At 50.2% G+C, this 22,700-nt stretch overlaps 1 protein-coding gene across 2 annotated transcripts in view; it reads right to left on the bottom strand.

The window, feature by feature from the left end:
* The window catches only part of SEZ6L (seizure related 6 homolog like), a gene marked incomplete at both ends in the record, with an annotated part of 130,353 nt that overhangs the window by 2,090 nt on the left and 105,563 nt on the right, over positions 1-22,700 (bottom strand). Inside the window, 7 exons of one of the 2 annotated variants that reach the window (XM_079762606.1) lie at positions 118-220; positions 1,547-1,661; positions 3,364-3,396; positions 4,125-4,319; positions 8,063-8,254; positions 9,079-9,273; positions 13,670-13,866. In XM_079762606.1, the coding sequence (XP_079618732.1) occupies positions 118-220; positions 1,547-1,661; positions 3,364-3,396; positions 4,125-4,319; positions 8,063-8,254; positions 9,079-9,273; positions 13,670-13,866 (1,030 nt within the window). The remainder of the gene's footprint in view (positions 1-117; positions 221-1,546; positions 1,662-3,363; positions 3,397-4,124; positions 4,320-8,062; positions 8,255-9,078; positions 9,274-13,669; positions 13,867-22,700) is intronic. The other variant, XM_079762607.1, reaches the window with a different exon arrangement.

Below are 22,700 nucleotides of genomic sequence, written 5' to 3'. Positions count from 1 at the left end.
CCACCTCTCTGTCAGTGGCATCGTGAGCAAAAGCAAACGAAACCTTCCGTTTTGATGTCAGGGGACTCGGAGCAGACAAAGAGGGAGGCGCCCGGGAGAGAGGGGAGACCTACTCACCCCTGTCTCATAAATGGGGTTGTCAAACTCGGTTTCCACGGTGATCTGGCTGTAGGGGTGAGAGTACATCAGGGGCAGGCGGAGGTTGGAGTAGTAACGACATCTGGAGAAGGGACAATGAAAAAGAGAGAAGTTACTCCTCCCGGACTGGGAGACGCCTTCCTATACCTAAGGGCAGCGATGTGCAGCCTTTTTCATCTCGTGGCACACACAGACTGATTATTAAAATTCTGTAACACACCAACAAAAAATATAAAAAATAGGTATAATTTTGATTGATTTATGAAAAGAAAAAGTAATTGCCTATCTTTTTTGTTCCAAAGTGACTTAAAAAAAAATCAGGTACCTATACTTTAGAATATAAGGATTTCTGATACCAAGAATTAACCAATCAGACACAACTTTATTATGCCACGTGACCGGTAAGATGCAACTCTATTATAAGACCTATATGTTTATGGTTCAAGCAGGGCATTCACAACGGAAGGCTATGGTTGTGTTAGCTGTTGTCACTTGTAATTTGACAATCTAAGGCAGGCGTCCTCAAACTACGGCCCGCGGGCCACATGCGGGTGTTTTTGTCGTTTTGTTTTTTTACTTCAAAATAAGATATGTGCAGTGTGCATAGGAATTTGTTCATAGTTTTTTTTTAAACTATAGTCCGGCCCTCCAACGGTCTGAGGGACAGTGAACTGGCCCCCTGTTTAAAAAGTTTGAGGACCCCTGATCTAAGGCACACGTATTGAAAATCGCTGCCTGAGGGGAACAGTGAGTGAGACTTTCTGAGTACCGGCACCTCCACAAAGGACAAGGCGGATGTGTGGAAACAGCCTCTTGTGGGTGAGAATCCGAGTGGGGTGAAAGCTGAGATCATAATTGCCCTCCACTTCTAACCCAGTCAGCGATAACTGAAGCCTCAGTACCTCCCCGGACTGCAGAGGGCGTGGAGCTTAATTTGTTTTCACCTGAAAAGTGACTGAAGTCCCTCTTTAAGGCAAAGAGCAACAATAACAACCATGAGCATTTATTGAGCACCTGCGAATACTGTGCTGCGTCAGACCACCTAGTTAAAGGTGGTTCCTCCTCTGTTGCCACTCCTTCCGTCATTGTGTTTACGCAGTGTGTTATTATTTGTGTATTTCCCCTCTCTTCCTACTAGACGGTAAGCTCCAGGAGGGCAGGGAAAACCCATATGAGGCAAATACCTGCCTCAGGGCCTTTGCACATGCTGTTTCTCTTAGCCCAGGTTTGCAGAGCTTATCTTTGCATTGCTTTCAAGTCCTTTACTCAAATGTCATTTCACACAAATGCCACTGCCCCCAAACTAGAGGTGGAGATGCTGAGGCTCAGAGAGGTGAAATGCCCAGCCCCTCGGGACACGAGTGGATGAGGGGATGGCAGCCCCCCAACTCGCTCCGGAGCTCCCTACCTGGTGATGTAAATGTAGGCTCCCCCCAGCAGTAAGGAGATGATGAGGACCGGGATGAAGATCGCCAGCGCCATAGTTCCTCCTTCCAGTGATGTCTCCGCTGCCGCTTCTGCTACTGAACACACAGCCAGTGAGGCCTTCGTGCCGCATACGCTCAGCCCACCCGGGTCCCTGGCTCTCAGTCCCGCACCCACCCTCCCAGTCCCGCACCCACCCAAAGAACCGATGTCAGTGAGCCTTAGCCTCTGGAGAAGCATCTCCAAGGGGGAAAGAGGCGGAGCCTAGAAGAGTTCGTGCTGGTTCTTTGCAACTGAGTCCAGACCCACCGTTGGGTGAGGTGGTCATGGGGCACCCGAGAATTACAGTCCTTGAACCCTAGTCATACCATGCCCATTTCTCTTTGGTGGGGGGGGGTACAGTTGAAAGCTGGTTAAAATCCAATTCAAGGGAAGACTTGGAGAAATCCCCAATGTGCAAACCAGGAAGGCAGATTCGCCGGCATTCCGTGGAGTGGAGGGAGCTTGTTGTACCCAGACTGGCGGGTCCCTCCCAGGGCTGCTTTATTAGCCCCTCCCGGAGAGGGCGCTGGGCAGCTGGGGCCGGCCTCAGTACTACACACCCGTGGTACCCCAACTGTGAAGACCCTGTTTTGATTCTCAGCGGCTGTGGCTGCACATTCTCTCGGCCTCCAGGTTCCCTCTGCTATTCTCCATGCCATGCCCAACAGAGCTCAGCCGCACATCAATCTAGAATTCATTACCCGCCACTCTACGGAGTGTGCAAAAGTGACCCTCACGCCCACAATAAACGCAGAGCACAGAACAGTACATCAGCGCTGCCATTTCTCCACCACCCCACACATCTGAGACATTCTCATGGTTCACTGGTTGGCAAAGGCAGAGAAGGGATGGCCCGAAAGGCACCGGCGCCACCAATGTCCCCTTTCCCCAGGGGAGTGACTAGTAACGCGTTGTTCTATTTGAGCCCCGGCTCTGCCCGCTCGGATTAAAACATCATCTGTTACTAGGAAGAGTGACTAATGCCATGCGATTCCCACAGCCCCAGATTCCGAGGGAACCGCTATGGTCAGGAAGTTAAATGGCTCCAAAAATAATAATGGAAGGGGTTCCACTGGTCACAGATTTAGAAACTAACAACCATCCGGCGCCATGGTCCAGGCAAGCGGGTTGGGAACGCCGAATGGCGGGGACACAGAACGCAGAGTGGTTCTTTAGGAGCGGGGCTGCGAGGGAAGGAGCCACCAAATGAAACAAAAGTAAACTCTGGTTAGCTTTCAGCATCTGTTGCGCATTAATACATCTTACTTGGAGATTCCTCGTAAAAGGAGGACAGGGAACAAGAGGGTACAGGGACAGATGCGCTGGGGAAGAGGAAGACCCAGGGAAAAACAGACCTCAGACCACCCCCCGGAGCCGCTTCCCTCCTGAAACCAGGAGGATGCTCAGCGTAGGCGGCCAGGCATCATGGGATTCAGTTTCTCCAAAGGTACCACGTGGTTGAAAAGTTTTTCAAGCGGCGGATGCCTTTGTCAGGCAGAGGGACTCTCAGATTTCCTACTCTCAGGAGCACAACTGGCGTCAAATCCCTCCCAGGTCACTGTGAGGACCGTAAGATGTCAATTCTATGACTTTGCTTTGCAGTATCACTTGTTCTGAAATCACCTCCAGCAGGTGAAGGAAGATGTTTTGTTACTGTCTGTGTTTTTGTAAGCACCTGGATCAGGATGGTTTAGGACATGCCCTTGTGTTTTTTTGCTATGAGCTCGATTTATTGGATGTTTTCATCCCGGGACTCACCTTCTAACGCGTGTTCAAAGCTGTCTTGATTAACTGAAAGAGAAAGAGAAAGCATTGGTCAACGTCAAGTGGGTTCATCGTGCATGTTATGGGGCCAAAAAGAATCAGAGCTGCCCTAGCTGGTTTGGCTCAGTGGATAGAGCGTCAGCCTGGGGACTGAAGGGTCCCAGGTTCTATTCCAGCCAAGGGCACATGCCTGGGTTGCGGGCTCGATCCCCAGTAGGGGGCGTGCAAGAGGCAGCCAATCAATGATTCTCTCACATCATTGATGTTTCTATCTCTCTCTCCCTCTCCCTTCCTCTCTGAAATCAATAAAATATATATTAAAAAAAAAAAGAATCGGAGAGAAAGCCCATGCCACGCTCTCCTGAAGTTATGTTATGTTTTATTTATCGGGGGCTACTGAGTTTGGTGAAAATTCCTGGATGCTTTCCCTTTCCCCTCCCTTCTACTCTCTCTAAATATATATATATATATATATATATATATATATATATATATATATATATATATCAATGGGAAGAATATCCTTGGGCGAGGATTAACAACAACATGATGCTAAGCAAGGAGAAGGCACTGTGCCATAGTTCCATTGAGAGTGATTTTTTTTCCTCTCTCGGTGGTGCAGGAAATAATGGTGGTGTCTTAGATTTGATGAAAGGCAGCAGCTCAGCTTTCTGGAGAAGATTCAGAACCCCTGCCCGCCGGTCCTGACATCTCCGGCTTCCTCCGTCCCGGGCGTGTCAAGTAGGTTTCCTTACCTTTACAAACAGGCAGCGGCCCATTCCAGTGGGATGGCTGTCCCAGGATGCATCGGATGGTCACTTCGCCCATGAGCTCGAAGCCCTCGTAGCACATGAAGGTGAGGGACTCTCCTGGCAGGTAGAGGCGCTTGTACAGGATTTGGTACCCGTTTTCTGGTAGCCCTGGGTTGTCGCATGCCAGGGACTCTTCCGCTGAAACGCAAGCCAAAAGGAGCTCAGGTGAGAGGATGCGAATCTTTGGGGACTCCTACTCAGAGCCTGCCTGATCTGGCTTTGGCTGGTCTCTGCAACGTTCTCCCCTTTACATCTCCACCTTGCACTGAACTGGTTCCCCCCATTCCTCAAACTCACCTTTTTGTCTCCTGCCTCTGGGCATGGGTTACACATGGGCACAGTAGACTGTACTGGGCTGTGGAATATGGGTTAAAATCTTGGCGCTGCTACTTACTAATTAGCTGTGTGAACTCCAGCAAGGCCACGGACAGATTCTGAGCCTCAGTTTCCTCATCAGTAAAATGGGACTAATAGTAGTACCTATCTCATAGGGACTTGGAAGATGAAATAAGATTATGGTGTAAAATCCTGTTGGCATGTCCTAGATACTCTATAAATGATGGATGGTGACGTTAAATGATAAAACATTCCTTCTGTTTCTCCACTCACACCTTAACTGCCCACCCAGGCTGGATCAGTCTTGTCTTCCCATTCTTATTCCTCATTTCTCCACCTCCAGGAAGTCTTCCCGGTTGCCTCCTACCCCTAATTCAGTCACTAGTCTTTCCAGTTCTTCTTCCACCCCAGCAGTATTTATTTAATCATTGTACATCAGTTTCCCTCACTGTTAAGGCTTGCTTGAAGCTCAGGGCCTGGTATCCAGAAGGAGCATCATAAATGACCCCTACCTATATAGTAGGAGCATCATAAATAACCTCTGTGGGTATTGACTTCTCAGAGCCTCAATGTCCTCATCTGTAAAATGGGCCATGTCAGAGGGTTGCTAGGAGGATTAAATGAGCACACGCATGTAGGTAAGCAGCACAGAGTGAGCACCCAATCAACACTGGTTATTGGTGTGGCCTTTACAATTTCTATTGTCTTTTCATACCAAGTGTACTATCGTTTACTTAATACTTCTTATTTCTGTTGATTTGCTTTTCCATTGAAATTGTGCAATACAATTTAGCCTCACCTCTATTTCTATAATCACATATTTCAAATGTCAGTTTCCATCTTCTTAACAAAATAAAACACCAGAGAGTTAATCTGGGCACCGTCTCAAGCCACGTTGGTATCACCAGGGGTGTATTTAACACTCCTTGGGAAATGCAGGCCAACGCACTGCACTTTATAGTTCATAACGCCCCGAGTCCAGAATTCACTCATTTGCAGGGAGGGTCCAGCAGACACTCTGCCCCTCAGGCCAGGTTTGTGCCAGGAGATGGGTATAGAGTGGAGAACTAGGAAAGTGTGGTTTCCATTTGCCCAGAAGTCAGTCTAGGGGGTGAGAGAGAAGGCTGGTCAGGTGACTGCAACCCAGTGCATCAACAGCTGTGACGGGAAGCAGAGAGGACAAACTTCACCTGATCTGGGCCGGGGAGGTCAGGGGTTTCCAGAGGAATCCTGGAAACCAGTGCTCTACTGGGAGAGGGAGGGCTCAGGCTGCGGGTGGGGGATGGGAGGTGGGATGAAATGCCCATCTGATTCCTGGCTGCTTCCCTCCCCTCTGGGTGGAGGGGAAGTGAGGATCCTTATATGGCAAATGCGTGTATTACCTGCAATGTAGCAAAGTGGCCATCAGGTGGCCATGATAACGCAGAACAATTTCCCCACAACCTTTCCCTTCATAAATGAACAGATCAGTGAGGAGCACAGATATTTATTGAGCACCTCTTACTAGTACAACGATAACCAAGGTAGACGTGGCCCCTGCCTTCATGTAACTTAACATTCAGGTATTCCACAAATATTTTCTGGATGCCAACCCCGTGCCAGGGACTGTCCTGGCCCTGGGGAGATAGTAAATGACAGAGGATAAACTCCTAGACCTCGATGTAAAGGAGGATGTTGCCAGCGGGTTTAGGGAGATGAGGGGAGGCGTCCTCACCTGCTCTCACCTGGCTGCACTACAACTCCCTAGATTCAGTGCCGGGGCTCCACCCCTAAGGCATCTTGGGGCCAGTGCATCAATGGAAGCTTTTACTAGGGCCACAGTCTGGCCACATGGGCTCTGCCAGGGCCTCCTGGGGAGTCCCTAAGTGTTTCTCCGGAGAGCCACCCATAAAACCCTCACTGAATTTGTCACATCATCACTCTAGGTAGCGTGGTTTATGTCTTCTGGATGGGAGCCTGAGGAATCATTTACCACACCACCGTCAATAAAGGCCACATTAGTATCACTAACAACGATGACGACGGTAATAGTAACAAATATTGAGCCCAAGGGATATGAGAGTTAATGGGTACAATCCCAGCAAGTGAGTTATGTGTTTGCTTCTCTGAATATCTGAACAGATCATTTCAATAAGCTACAGCAAGTGCTGTGATAGCTGAACTGTAGGTGCCATGGGAACTCAAAGGAGAGATACATGAACTAGCCTAGGCAGTCAGAGAGGTCTTCCTGGAGGAGGTGATGCTTATCCATTGCTATTTTCTTCACACACACGTACATTTATACACACACATATATACATATCTGTATATATGTGTTATATGTACATAAACATATTCACAAATACTTTGATATGTAATCCATTTAGCAATGTATTTTACACCTTCAATAAATGATAACTACTGTTAATCTGTTTTTCCCCTCAGCTCTAGTTTCCCTAATTTTTGGCACACACATATGTTCACAAATACATATACGGTGTTTAGTGAAATGTCCCACACAATCCATGAACAACAACCACTGCGATTCTCTGAGAAACGGGGCGGTTGCGTCTTATCTCTACGTTAGTTACCTCTCAGCGGTGTTTTACCTCCCAGGCTCCCTTCAGCTCCGAAACCCTAGAACTCAGACTGAAGAGGGAGGTGGGAACAGAGGGCTGTGTGGTCTAAGATTCCTGGTTCCATGTGAAAAAGAACAACAGAGTCTCCTTTTTCTAGGCAGAAGCATTGAGTTTTGGTGATGCTCAAGACAGCTGTTCCTTTAAGGCAGCTGTTTGTGACACTGACAGGCAGTGTTACTGCTGCCAACAGTCTCCCACCTCCAGTTACGGAGGGGGGGGGGTGCGGCGTGGCTCCTCCCTACGGCCACGTGCTTCCTTTGGGCAATGACTCTGACCCCTGGCTGCACATCGGCATCCCCGGGAGCTAAAGAAACCCTCAGGGCTCCGGCTGCATGCCGGGCCCGTGGCATCGCAGTCTCCAGTGAGCGTGAACACCTCCCAGGGGACTCCCAGGCACGGTCAAGGCCGAGCCTCCTGGACCACCACTCTCCACCTCCCCTGCCTGGTGAGAATCGTGACCCTCCAGTTTCAGAGTGACCTGGGAAGTCTTTTTTTGAGTTTTTACGGTCAAGAAACCCAAAAAAGTGGTTTTTGTTGTTAAACCAAATATTTGCTTCAATGAGACCAAATAGAACTTAAATCCACCCCATTTAGTCCCTGCGGACTGTCTGGGTTAACTGGCTGTGTGGCCTGGGGCAATGAGTTCACCTCTCGGGACCTTCTGAAAATGGAGCCAGTGATGCCATGCTCACCAGGCCACTGGGGGAGGCAGAGAGGGGCCTTTGGCAAAGGACTTAGCGCAGTGCCTGGTGCATTTACCGTAAAGGTCGCAGCACCCCGGCTTCCAGTGCGTGCTAGTCCTGGGATCATCATAATAAAAAGCACTCCCAAAGGCGGGGTGCCTTCCCTGAGCGGCCCAGTCAGCGTTCCTCCGTGACTAAGAGGCAGCGACGTGGTGTTTTTGTTAAGTCAATAAGCAGGACTCACAGACACAGTGGGGCAGGCGGGACGTCCAGATGGGGGTGCCGGTCTCGCGGCTGTAGCAGGTCAGAAGCGAGCTCCCCTCCAGCACGAAGCCGGGCTCGCACGTGTACTGGATGGTGGTGCCCACCAGCAGCACGGGGTCCGAAATCAAGCGGGTCGAGTGGTCCACTTCTCCGGGGTCGGTGCAGTACATAACTATGTGAGACGAAACCAGACCAGGTGCGCGTTAGGGCTCTCGGTCACCATGGATGAATGACAGAAGGATCTAGAAAGGTTCCTAACTTAGCCGTTTTCCCGCTTGGAAGATAATGCACCTCGGGCGCACCAAAGGTGGCTGGAGACTAGGCCGGGATGAAAGAGATTTGGATGTCAAACCACTTTCAGGAATTTGCCCAAAGATATGTTTGCTTTGCATCAGGGCCCAAAGACCTATGTACGATATACCGCCTTGTACACCTCCGAACGTAGCTCCTCCCTCTGCTACCAGGAGCATTTCCCTTTCTACCCCTTTTCAAGACACCAGATCCAGCTGCCACCAGACATGGCTGGCCCCACGTCTGAGGGGACAGGCAGGAGGAACCAGGAGACTGGGGCGGATGCTGTGTGGATGAGGTCAGACACCTACTCTAGGGGTTTGAACTGGGACTCCACGGTCCAGCTTAATTTGTTTTGCTTGGCTACTACCGGAATTTTAAAGACCTGAATTTGAATGATGTTTTCACACAGGCTACATACATTCCCCTTCGCCACAGTCCATACCACTCCCTATTGTCTGACATGAGTCTATTTCACTCATTTACTTTACCTGCCAGGCTTCTGAGGGCACCTGAGTGTGAGATCCCTGCCCTAGGCCTACAGAATGACATCTGTGAGCAGCACCAATGAGGTGGTGGAGTAGAAGGGAGGCCAGATTCCACATTAAATAACTCCACTGCATCATGAAAAAACAAAACAAAACAGAAAGAAGCCAGCGAGGATTCACCACCCACTGACCTAGGAGAAAACAGGACCATGCTTACTTTTCTCACAAAACGGGGGATCACTGCTCCAGCTGAGGTCCCACTGGCAGGTGAGGGTGTCGCTCCCCACGATGTCGTAGCCGGGGTCACACTGGTAGGTGATTCTGGCTCCCCTCACGAGCTCCGTATGCGAGGTGGTTTTCCAGCCGTTCTGGATCTCGGGCAGATCGGAGCAGGAGTCATTCCTTGACACCTCTTTAAAACAAAGACGTCATCCTCACCTGGGGAGGTGGCCTTCTGCTTTAGGAATGTCAGAGGAAAGACACGTCCCAAACCCCAAAAAATAGTAAGAACTCTTAACCGTGAGATTTTACTATGACCTCTTCCTGTGGGTACCTGAACTTACGCAACCATTCTCTTGGTTTGATAAAGTTACTTTAGTACCAGACAGAATCCTAACTCTGCTACTTACTAGCAGTGTGACTGGGCATGATCACTTCTCCTTGTGTCTCATGGCAACAATTGCACTGACTTGCCAGCCACAGCAGAGAGCCACTTTGGAAGAGGAGCCGCCAGCCACAGTCGAGCCTTCAAATGACCACAGCCCCGGCTGACATCTTGATTACAGCCTCATGACAGACTCTGAGCCCAAACCATCCAACATTAGCTCCTGAATTCATGACCCACAGAAACTGTGACAAAATAAATATTTATTGCTAATTTTGGGAGGTAATTTGTTACACAGCAATAGGTAGCTAATACACTCAGCCTCATCCTAGGAATGTCTGTAAAATCCATGGGTTTGATGGATTAGGTGGTAATACTTTTGTAATACAGGCAAAGATCAATACTTACCTATCAAAGTAAAAATAATTGTCGGTGCATTCTTCAAATCACACTGCATATCATGGGTGCATATTATCAAAGGCTACATGCAGCTTATTATCACAGGTATTTCCTCTGGCATAATTTTGTTCTTCTTCAGCAAACTCTCATTACTAAGGTAGTCATCCAAAGTCCATTGTTACTCTTCTTGCTTCCAAGTGCCCACCGCCCAGATTGCGAGAAAGAGCTAATTACGCTGTATAATTAATTTGCAGTTCTTATGTGCTTCTGGGGAGAGCAAAGCACTTGCACTGTCTGCGGGAAAGTCATGCGGAGAAACAAGCGATGGGTTTTCCTGGGGATTCATCGTGGTTTTATGTGGGGAAGGGAGAGCTCCCGGCTGTCTGCAAGGAGGAGGGGGAGGGAGAGGGCATCTAGGACTGCTTGGTGGGGAACAGGAGGCTCTATTTTTAGGTCTTTGAAGAATCAGCCAAGCCCTGGATTTAGGACACAGCTGCAAATGCTGGAATTCTGGTTGAAAGGGGTGAGATGGGGCAAGTACTGGATGCGTGGTCTGCCTTGTGCCAAATGCTTTGCCGGGAAAGGTTTGCTCGTCTGACTTTTTTGATGTGAGCCAACATGGCTGCACATCCCTGTGGGAACCCGGTCTCCTTTGTGGCATTCATCACATTTGCGACTCCTCAGCTGTGGCCATCATGTAGCAGAGACTTGACTTAGATCATGGCCCCATTGTTGAGACATTCAGTGGCCTTGGCTAGGTCATGTAGCCTTCCTCTTCTTCAGTTCCTAGACTCCACTCCCAGAGACCCTGATTCAGGACTCTGCATATTCACCAAACATCCCAGGTGGAGGTTCTAGAATGATCTGTCCCTATGGGCCCCTCACTCTGCTAAGAATGAGAAACCTGGCCTAGGAGTGGGAGGGCTTCCCTTCTCGTCCTCTTTATGTCTTTTAGAAGCTGTGTGACGCCCGTCACGTCAATAAACATCTCTGAGCTTCACTGTCCTCAATCCTAGAGTGGCAACACAAAACACGACCCTGTCTGTCCCTAAGGGCAATGTGAATGCCAATCAACGTGTTGGGTATGACAGGAACACTGAGATGACTTATATGGAATCATTCATTTGTTTGACTAAGATTTTTGTGAGCACCTCCCATATGCCAGGCACCAGGAAAACACGGATCTGAAGTCATGTTTCTAGTTTTTATGGTCAAGGTCAGCACCATCGTCTAACCTTTGGGCAAAAGAAATACCCAAATGCACTGAATATATGCCACCATTTACCATCTTATACTCATGACAGACATCACTAATCAATCACAGAAACCTCTTTCATTGGATCCAGCGGAAACCTTCCAGTCCTCAACATAGCACTCCAGGGAACCACTCACTGTCTTTTGATTGGAGTGGAGCTACAATATAGAGCTTATTTATTATCCTAGGATTAGTGACCAGCATCTCTTTGAAAAGCACTGCTTACTCATCTCTGCTTTTTTTTATTTATTCCCTTCCCTTCCATGCACTTGGCCAAAGACACTAGCAAAGCACAAGAAGCAATGATGAGAATGGGTATTTGCTTCTGTGTGTGCAAAGGAGGTCAGAACCATGTAAACCAAGAGTGTTCCTGTGGAAGGTTCTGGCAGCTGCCACAGTAGGTAAGCCTTGACCAGCTCCCAGAGCTGGGGGCTAGGCCTTGCGATCAGTCTAGGAGCTTCAGAATTCTCTACAAGTTCACAGAAACCCCTGACCCTTCGTCTGATTCCTCTAAATGGGAATTGCATTTGTGTCTGGTTAAATCTAGACCTATGAAAGCAAATACCGTATTTTCCGGCGTATAAGATGACTTTTTAACCCAGGAAAATCTTCTCAAAAGTCGGGGGTCGTCTTATACACCGGGTGTCATCTTATAGGGCGGGTATATCCCAAACTCTATATTTTAACTAGAAAAGTTGGGGGTCGTCTTATACGCCCAGTTGTCTTATATGCCGAAAATACGGTACTTAGCCCATGCCGTGGCAGACATCACTAATTTAACCGTGCCATTCTTTCCCACTGACGTCCGGCATGACCTCCTCGGAATTCTTTTCAACATGGTCTTCAGCACTGGTGGTCACCAGCAACTGATGGGCATCAGAACGGAATACAGAGGCTCACTTGCCTTCCCTGTAAAATTAACTGGGTGTTTCTTTAACAGAAATAAGAGCCAAGGGGACGCTTCTCCCTTTTCTGTGTGTCACCCACATTCGCCAGGCTGCGTGCCCCCGGGAAGTGGTCTCTGGAGCTCTGCGCTTGCTTCTCCACAGCATCAGGGCACGGTCCCGACATTGCCTTATGAACAGACCCCCTCTTGCATGTTCACTTGAAGACCAGGCATTTGAAGATGGAATAAAATAATATGGAGAAGAGTGCTTGCCAACTTCAAATTGCCACACAAATCTTAAGTTTCAGCTTCGGTTAACAAGAGCGCCTCCTCCTCAAGATGTTGCCAATGGAGCCTGGGCCAGACGCTCCGGGCACCCTTGGGGAGCCTGGATAGAGTCAGCTTCCTGCTGCCGAGCTGGATGCAGACCTGGAAGACTGACTCAGGCACCAGAGGAGAGAGAAGAGCGAAACTATGACCTCATCTTCTGGCGGGGAAGGGGGAGCAGTCTAAGGATAGAGTGAAGCCAAGTCTCCGGACACTCTCCCTCCAAAGGCAGCTGACTCGGGAGGGCACCTCGCCTGGAAGCCAGCAGGAGCCGCCCCCTATGCCCAGGGCACCCCCCAGGGAAGAGTGGGACAAGCATGCACAGAAGCAGAAATAACACAACATAACACATTTAGCAGCACAATCCAGGGTAAATAGGCCCCTGAGAAACATAAGAAAGAAGATCAACATTTGTGTTTGCCGCTCTGACGGCTGCCTATAGAGCAGGCAGGGATGAGAAGTGTCCACCAGCTGAAGTAAGAACAGGCACTCATTGCCCCGGCCGGTGTGGCTCCGTTGGTTGAGCGCAGTCCCGTGCACCAACAGGTCGCCTAAGGACTCTTCTGCCAGTGGAGACAGCCCTTTCTCCCACCTCCCATGCTTTAGGACCAACAGATGCAGGTGATGTCTGTCTTGTTCCTCAGCGTGGCTTCCAAACCATTGATCTCCCCCCATCTTTTACAAAAATTGCTAAGTCCAATCGAAGTTCAGACTTGACCATCCAATACCTCTCATTGTTTTGTCCACCCACACCCTTCCTTCCTCAGTCTCCAGCTGTAAAGCCCCTTATTCATTATTGGCTCCACCCCCACCCCTGCTCAGCCTCTAAACACTGGAGGGTCCCAAGCTCCATCCTGGACCCTGTCCTCTTCTCTATCTAGACTCTGTGCGATCTGATCCTGTCCCCTGGTTTTAAACAACGCCTGTCTACACTTCACTGACTCCTACGTTCTTCCTCCAACCTTGAACTCTCCCATCAACTCCAGATTATCTAACGCCCCACACGAAGCCTCCTCAAGTTATGAGGCTTTAATCTACGAAGTCCTGATATCGACCGTGTGAAGTAGGCATCACCATTTCCATTTCACAGACAACAAAAAGGAGGCCCAGAGAGGTGAAGTGACGTGCCCCAGGTCACAAAGCCATTGGTAACAGTGCTAAGACTCAAACCCCGGTCCTTCCGACTCAGGTCTTAACAACTACACATACTCACTGTGCCTATATATGAAAAGCCCCACGAAACACAAAATCCCCCTGAAAAAGGTACAGCTACAGGACATCACCTTAACCGGTATTCTAAATACAAGGGGAAAGAGTTGACCAGAGGCGTCACCTACCCACATAGTTCATGATAAATCCCTGGCCCTTCCCGAAGATGAGGCCGGCGGGGTCCGAGTGGAACTGGATGGTCAGGTCCGGCGTGGACGAGTACAGCTTCTGGGGGCCGCTGCTCCCCAGGTACTGCCCCAGGATGTGGGGCATGACCTCGTCACCGTCGTAGATGGTCAGGATGTCGCTGTTGCTCAGGTTCAGGCTGAGGGGCAGAGAGAAGGGGGCGTGGCGAAGCAAAGTTAGGGGCGTTCAACAAGCTTTTGATTTATTTTTTTCAGGCAACACACACTTTCTTGAGACATACGAGGTGTCAGGTGCCAGGCTAGGAACTGGGGCTGAGGTGGGCATGGACTCCCAATGTGATCAGGACATGCCGATCCTCCTACAAGCCTGGCCCAGGGGTTGGTGGGTGGATTGAGCTTTTGAAGACTCCTTCATGAAACGGTCTTCCCTGCATGGTGCTCCTTGCAGAGCCCAATGCGGCATCGTAAGCAGAACTGCCTTCCATGCCCCCAACATCAACAGCCGTTTCCCGGGTGAAACCAAGTGTTGGGCCCTGGGCTACGTGCTGGGGGAGTGATCTGGGCCTCTCACTCTTCATTGATGCAGAACAAGCTGTGTGCTTGTTAGTTACCATGTGTGTTTTCGTGTCAGGTGAAACGGTCCCTCCATTTTCCATGTGAATAACTCCTCAAAATCAACCTGGTCATCCATTATGCTTAGAGGGTGGGGCAGAGGGTGGGATGCTCGAGCCTGCGATCACTATTCATCGCATCCAAGGACGACACGTTTTCAAGGACTCGAACTCAAGAAAGCACCTTGACACTAGCTGGACTGCAAGGGACAGATAATGCTCTAGAACAGCCGTCGCCAACCGGTGGTCTGCGGATTACTGGTGGTCCGTGAGATCCGAAAGGTTGGCGACTGCTGATCTAGAAAGCACTTCAACAGGCCATGGAAATGTGTGCCATGTTAGGCATCCTGGCTAAAACTGATCTCTGATAGAGGGAATGCCAGCTTGCATCAATCATCCTTCATAATAAAAAGGCAATATGCAAATAACCATCACTCCGCTACGCCCACGATTGGGCGGTGGGAGGCTGGGGGGCGGGACTAGGGGTGGCATATCCGGCCATTGAGAGGCGCGGGACTCCCGCCCCCCCCCCCCCCCCCCGCCTCTCAACGGCTGGATTGGCGGCCGCTGAGGGGGGCTGCCTCGGACACCCTGGACACCCAGCTCCGCTGCCATCGGAGGCGGGGAGCCGGTTGTCCGCACCCGGATCCCCTGCCCAGCTCCGCTGCCATTGGAGGCGGGGAGCCGGTTGTCCGCACCTGGATCCCCTGCCCAGCTCCGCTGCCATCGGAGGCGGGGAGCCGGTTGTCCACACCCGGATCCCCTGCCGTGCTCCCCTTCGTCAGCGCCTCAAGCCCCAGCAGCAGCGGCAGCGGCTGGGGATGAGCTGGTGATCCCAACAGCCTGGCAGCTCAGTGGCGGCGGCGGAGGCAGCATTGGGCCTGGGGACTGGCGAACAGGCAGAAGATGGCCCTGATCGCAGGAGGCTAGGCCTAGGGACCCTACCCGCACGATTGAATCGTGCGCTGGGCCTCTAGTGGATAGATATTAACACAAGCCTCTCTCCTTCCTTTCTCCTTATTCCCCCCCACCCCCTCTCTTCCCTTTCTCTCTTAAGCCTTACTCCTTCCCTGGTGTCCCTCTCCCTAATATTTTTTGAGCACCTACTATGTGCCAGACACTGTGCTATGCTCAGAAGACACAGGAGTCACAGAGCAGTGATATGTTTAGACTAGTAAGCCAGGGATTGTGGTAGGAGTTATGATCAAGGTGAGTGCAAGTTGAGGGCTTTAACTCAGACTGGGAGCATCATGGAGGCCTCCCTGGAGGAGGTGATCCTTGCTTCTGATCCATAAGAAAGAGTGAGGCAGACAAGCAGAGACATGGGGAGAAAGCAAAGCCCCAGGCAGCAGGGAGAAGGGAGAGAGGTCATGGCTCCTGAAGGAATTTGCCTGGTGTGGGTGTGGGTGTGGGTACAGACACGGGAACCTGGAGAGATCTGCGGGAGTCAGCCCATGAAGGGCTTCGAGAGCCAAGCGTAGGCGTTAGGATGTCATCGTGCCGGGAATGGGAGACGGTGAAGGGTTTTATCAGGCGTCTCCGGCCTGAGCTATCCACACCAGAGGAGAGGGGTGGTCCAGGAAAGGGCCCCGAGTGAAGTTTCTGCAACTCATGCAGACTGACCCCAGCCCTCCCCTCTGACGGCTTCACCCAACTTGGGTGGTGCTTGCTGCTGCCGGTCTCGGAGAGAGGGGAGAAGGGGTGGGAACCATCCATCCGGTACTTCAATTAGTAAGACCAAAACAGAAACGCGAGGCACGCAGCTGAAGATTTACCTCCGGAGGGCAGGGCTGTATTTTATTCACCGCCACATCTTCCACGGCACCTCCCACAATTCCTCAGGTAGAGCCTCGCCAGGGGTGGCACAGGGAGATGCACTGCCCTGTAACCTCTACCAGCTTCCCGGCTCCACCCGAAAAACATCCTCTCCCCGCAAAAGCTCCTGTGGAGCTTAGCACCTGGAGCTCCAGAGCCCCGGGCCACGCCTGCACGAGGCCAGAGCTCCCTGATGCCAGGGAGCACGTCTGCCCCCCTCAGCACCGTGTCCCCGGTTCTCAGGGAGGTGCTGAGGGTGTGCTGGATGAATCAGCTCCAGGCTGGACTGTGGCTCTGACTCCATCTCTGCTGGGGGCCTTGCCCCAAACAGACTCTTACCCATCAGCCTTGGGGGTGGGACCCCTCTCCTCCTGGCTGCTTTCAACTCTTGCCCCCGGGGGTTCATTCAAAAGCCCTAAGTGATTGGAGCTGCCCCGAAGAATTTCTGCCCCCCCCCCCCGCACCTCCTGGGCCCCTCTTGCCTACACACAATCTCCATTCTTCTCAGATGTGAAAGTCACTGAATCAAGCCTGATGCCATGCCGCCTCGACATGCCTGATAAGCCATTCCAACGCCAACCCTAGCCGTGAGCAGCGGGGCTCTGGCTCCCTCTCTCTCCTCACCCTGCCTCTGCTCTAGGCACACCCTCTGGTCCCCTCCGGAGCATGAGCCGCTGTTTGTGGGTCCACTTCTGACACCCTCTTTTACCTCCCCCCTGTTCCAGGGCAGCGAAAGCACGGGTCCCATCGGGTCTCTGAAGAAAGATCTCCCGAGACCCCCATTTAGCTTTTGAATAACAAGGATGCTGCTTCCTGAGTACCAAGCACTTAAACCACAACAATGCCACAAACAAAGACTTACGATCCTCCCATTTTACAGATAACAAAACTGAGGCTCAACTGGGAGAAACCACTTGCCCAAGGTCACACACAAATAAGACTTAGGGTTCAAACCTACGTCTGTCAGATGCCAAAGCCTGAGATAGGAACCATTATTTTATATAGGATGTTTCATGAAAGCCACGGATACATCTCCAATGAGTTGTGCCGGGTTCAGTCTTGTATCAGAAAATGTGAATAAAAATTACAACTAAAACCTGCAAGATGGGAACCCCATCTGACCGCCCCCTCACCCCCATCCTGACACGTCCTTTGCTCTCATGACATCATTGCTAACGTTTATTTGATTAAACCTGTGATTTCCAACACTCTCTCTCCCACTACGGCAATACTTCTTCTCTCTACAGACTCCCTGTTCTACAAAGATTTTTGTCCCCGACACGTTATGTATCTCCTGGTAACAATTAAGTTTGTTTTGTTTTGTTGCCATTATTGATCCTGTATAACAGAGGATGTAATAAAATCAGTGCTAAACTGGTTATTTAGTCTGGCTGGCTTTATTTCGGTAGATATGAGATTTCTCTAATGGTTTTTGAAATATTTAAAGAGTCTGGGAAGAACACATAAGCAACTAGTTCTAGTGGTTGCCTCGAGGGAGGGGACCAGGAGAGGGGGGTGTTTGCTGGGGAAAAGTGGGAAGCAATTTTCACAGCAGACCCTTTTGTACCTTTGGGGTTTTGAATCATGTGCGTGTATTACTTCTTCAAAAACAGATAAAAACAGCCCGAGGGACCCTCATTATTTTTTTCCACTAGGGTCTAGACAGCCAGAGAGGTGAGGATAGAATGCAAATTTGAATCTGACAGATTAGCCAGCTTTTTTCTGGTGGAGAAATTCTTGTTTTGGCCAATAGAGGGCAGTGTAGCCTAAGCTTGGTATGGGGTGGGGTTGGGGGTGCGGAGGGCGTGGAAGCGGTAGGTGGGCTTTGTAACTGTGGAGCTGGAGTTAATATTCCACAGAAGGTGTAGGAAGAAATGATGACCAAGCCACCTTGCTTTCCTTTTTTTCTTTCTAAACCAACGTCTGACCTTTGCCTAGAAATCTTGCCATTAAAGGCTTTCCCCGGTGATATTCACAAGATGATGTTAGCTACACAAACATATTTGACAATGTCTGATGGCTATGTACTTATTTGAATGTGAATTAGAAAAAATACATAAATATACAGTTTGCACAGCCAACTTCTAATTTCACGGACATTATTTCGCTTAGAGTAAGCAGAGTGAAAAAGGCAAGCCGATTTAGAAGCAGTTTAAGGGGGGAAGAAAAGGAGTGGCTGGTAACAGAAAGTGGACTGTGGAAACAGCAAAAATTAGCTCACAGAATGAAGTGCGGCTGCTCAGCTCTTCAGGACGGCCGGGAGGCCCACAGTCAGCCCGCCCCCTGCCATTTCTGCTGTCTCAACATCTTTGTACCCCAGACCCTTTGTATCCCCCCTAGACCTGCCTTAGCGTATGCTGCCCCCTCTACCTGGAATGCCTCTCCTCACCTCTCTGCTTGACATTTTACTAATTCCTTAAGGTCCTGCTATGCTCCCCACCCACTCGACATTTACAGCGATATAACCAGCCAAGGTCTCCATAGGCTTCCTACAGGCTGGGAGCTGTTCTAAGCACCTCACAGGCACCATTTCATTTTACCATCAGACAGACACCGTGAATACTGCTGTTGCCACCCATTTCGCAGATAAGCAAACTGAGGCACCCAGAGGTAAAGAACCATTCTGAAGCTCACAGAGCTGGTCAACCAGAGAGCCAGAATCCAAACCTCTGAAGTAGAAGGCAGAACCTCAGCATAGACCACGGGACTCCACCTGCCCGGGTCCGCATGTCCCTGAAACCCAGTACGGGGCGCGGCCAGGTGAAGTAAATGTCGTTTACACGAATGAATTATGGTGAATTTATCTCCATTTCCAAGATGAGCAAACTGAGGCTCGGAGGGGTTATTAAACGACTTTCCTAAGAAAATAGCATCTTGCAAGTAAGGCAGGATCCCCACTGGACAGCAGAGATGGTGATGAAATAGACCATAGGATTTAAATAAGGGGAAAAAGAGAACCAAAGTCTATAGATGCAGTTGGAGGTACGATCAAACTTTCATAAAACATGTTTTTTCTGGAAGGTCAGAAAACAAGACCTGTTTAGAGTTCCTTGGTGTCCATTTCTGATCAGGTCCCTCCAACCACATAGCAAGGTGGTCAGAGAAAAGGTTAGGGATCCCATTTGACAGAGGGGTCAACTGAGCCCAGCCAGGCCCCAATCCCAAGGCCTCCGCTCCTTCCTGATGCCGCACCGCCAGCACCAGACGCTGCTCAGCACGGTGCTAATTTGGTTTCCCTTTAATTTGATAAAATGGCAGACACCACAAGAAAGCATGTCGACTCCAGGGAGGGGACGAAAAACCAATCTCGTTGGCTCCCTAAAAGGACACCGGAAAGCATAAAAAATGAGCAGCTTTCTTATTTGCTTCTGTGTTCCTCCCCTTGTCCTCGCCTTCCTCCCTCCCTCCCTCTCTCCCCCAACATTCACCAAGTGCTTGTCCGGGCTGACTCAGAGCCCAGTCCCCGTCCGGTGGTTCTCAGTCCTGGCTGCACCTGAGCGTCGCTGGGGAGATTTAGATGATGCCCAGGCTGCACCCCAGACTAATGAGGCCCAAAGCCTCTCCAGGGGTGGGGTCCTGGCGCCTGCGTTCTTAAAGACATAGGAGGCAGCCAGGACTGAAAGCAGCTGCTCTGAGGTTTCCGTGGCGATGAGACACAGTCTCTGTTTTCTAGTCTTTTTTCTTTCTTGTTTTTCCTTTCTCTCCCCTTTTCTCCCCCTTTCAATCAATTCTCCTCTTCTGCCCAAAAGGAAAGAGAAGAAAGAGCCCCACCTCTCCTCCCTGCGCTGGGCATGCTTTCCTCTGGGGCCACCACACAGGCTGAGCGGCTTCCCATTTCCACATCCCGGGACTGAGCCGTCTCAGAACAGGGCGGGCAAAGCTTCGTCAGGGCCAATGACATGATACCCCACACCCAGCACTGTGGACCTGGGGAACCCAACAGCTCTGGGCTGCTTCGCCTACTAAAATCGGTCCCTAGTCACCCTGGTGTTTTTGCTCCGTCTCAAGAAACAGTGCTAAAAGAATGGGCTCTGGATAAACATCCTAGATGTCCTGGTTTGTAGTTGGGTGACCTTGAAAAGGTAGCTGAACATCTCTGAGCCTCAGTATCCTAACCTATAAAATGGGGAAAATATCACCGAGAGCTGTAAGTAACATAATCAGTGCCAGGAATTCAATTAAAAGGGCATCTTTCATCTTAAAAATATAGATAATGAACTACACGGTCTGCTAGGAGGTGAATGGATTTGGCAACAAAATCTGGTGTCGGGGGACCTCAGTGAGAGGTACCCCACCTGCCACTTCTCTGCTCTGTGATGATGGACAAGTCCCTTGCTCAGTCTGGGCTTCAGTGTTCAGATGAAAATCTCAGAATCCATGAATTGTAAAAAAAAAAAATTCCTTAACAACGGCCATGGCCAAGACACCATGGGAGGAATTCATCGTCACCACCACCCCAGCTGCCAAAGAAACCATCGGGCGCGTGCCCCGTGTCAGGCCCTTGCCCAGTCTTCGTCCTCTCAGACTCTAAGAGGGGGGCGGGGGTCCATTATTACCCCCCCTTGGAAGAGGAAAGTGAGGCTCAGAAAAGTGAAATAACTTGTCCGAGGTCACGGAGCCAAGCAGCAGAAGAGCTGGGATCGGAAACCAAGGCTTCCTCCCACAAGCAAAGGCCTTTTCCTCTTTCTGAGAAAATTCAGGATCTCTCCAGCATGTCCTCCCACACGATGGAAGTAGAACAGAGAGAAAGAAGTATTTTCCGAGCCTTCTAAATGCCAGGGACCACGCGTTAGGTGCGAGCCTGTCTCCTTCGCTTCCTAGCTGGGGGATCGTAGGCAATTACTTCACCGCTCTGAGCCTCGGTTTCTTCTCGGGTACAATGGGGATACCGATGGGGACGCGTAGGGTCATTGTACACAGTCATGCCATTTGGAGTTTTGGACGGGAGCCGGGAGACCTGAGTTCTGGCCTCCGCTCTTCTTTGGCTGTGATAGTTTGAGTGCAAAAATGGTTTTTTGAAGCTCTGCCCCTCACTGTGTCCACAGCCTCTGCAGCAAGGCTTTGACGCATCTGCCATCAAGAAATGGAGTCTGTTTCTCCACCCCTTGAATCGGGCTGGCCCTGGCTCTGTGACTTGCCACAGGATGATGCAGACATGATGCTGCTAGTCTACCCTCAGGAGGCCGCCAATGATTCACTGTCTTGGAACTGTGGCCAGTCACCATGGGAAGAAGCTTGAGCTAGCTGTTGGAGGATGAGCGACATGTGCGGCAGAGATGAGCCATCTCCATCTGGGCCTGCCTAGACGGTCCAACAACCATCTCACCCAATACACGAGCAAGGTCAACTACAATCCACACAGCTGCCTACCCAACCTGTAGCTGCCCACAGGCACGAGTGAACCAGCTGAGACCAGAAAAATCACCCCACTGAGCTGTAAACTCGTGAGCAATGCGACACAGTTGGTGTTCCATGCTGCTGAGATTGGATTAATTTGTTACACAGCAACAGCTGACTGACAGAGTGGTCTGGGGGCAGTCTCTTCCCATCTCTGGGCCTCAGGTTCTTCACCCGCAACATGACGGAAGTTGGGCACTATGAACGTTACTGTTCCTTCTCGGATTCCTTAGACCTTCGGCTCTGGGGAAATCCCTTCTCCCTCTGCTGACAGACTGGAAGACTTTTGTTTCTACGATGGCTGTTTCACCCATGATTTCTGCTGGTGTCTGAACATCTGTGCTTCTGGGGCCAGCGCTGCCCTTGACTCCTGACTCTCCCTTCTTGCCTGGCTCCCAAGCTGAATTCTTGCAGCTTGAAGCAGCGATATCACCGAAGGGTTGAAGGGCCTCTGGACAAGGCACTTAATGTTTAAGGTGTGGAATGAACTTAGCACCAAGCAGATTGGCAGCAGCTGAAGAGAAACATTCTTCAGCTATCAATCATATGGTTATTGAGCTTTGCTATCAGATCCTTTTATTTCCTGGTTAAAGAACTGTGCTGGGGCCCCTAAATGGAGATATTGAGGGCTGGGCTTTGCAGTAGAGCCAGGGAAGGGACGATGGAGCTTGGTGGAAACTTTTTTTCTTTCAGAGATAGACATATATTTGCAATAGGTGCCTGGGAAATGGGGGGGGGGTGTCGCTTCTCTGAGCCTCAGTTTCTTCTTCTGTAAGATGGGGCTAGGGCTTTCTCCTTTGTTGAGCACCTCACTACCATTTACTGTGTGGTTAGAACACTGGTGTTGGCCCCAGAGACCTGAGTTCAAGTCTTGACTTGGCCTCTTCCTAGCTGTGTGACCTTGGCATGACTTCACCTCTCTAAGCCTCAGTTTCCTTATTTATAAAAAGGGGCTAGTCACAGCAATATCACATAGGTTTCTCTGTAAGAGTTAAATGAGTTGCTATAGTAACTGGCAAATAGTAAATGCTCAATGAACGTCAGACATTGATTTTGACGATGATATTACGATGGTCAACATCATCGCTGAAATAATGCACGCCAAGTGTTTAGCGTAAAACCTGGCGTATAATGGGGGTGAAACTAGAGTTAGCTGAGGGTATTTGTCTATTTTATGTTAGAACCCTTAC

The sequence above is a fragment of the Cnephaeus nilssonii genome, assembly GCF_951640355.1.
Source record: "Cnephaeus nilssonii genome assembly, chromosome: 22".
Lineage (NCBI taxonomy): Eukaryota > Metazoa > Chordata > Mammalia > Chiroptera > Vespertilionidae > Cnephaeus > Cnephaeus nilssonii.
The sequence above is the reverse complement of the archived record's forward strand: the minus strand, read 5'-3'. Positions and strand labels throughout refer to the sequence as shown.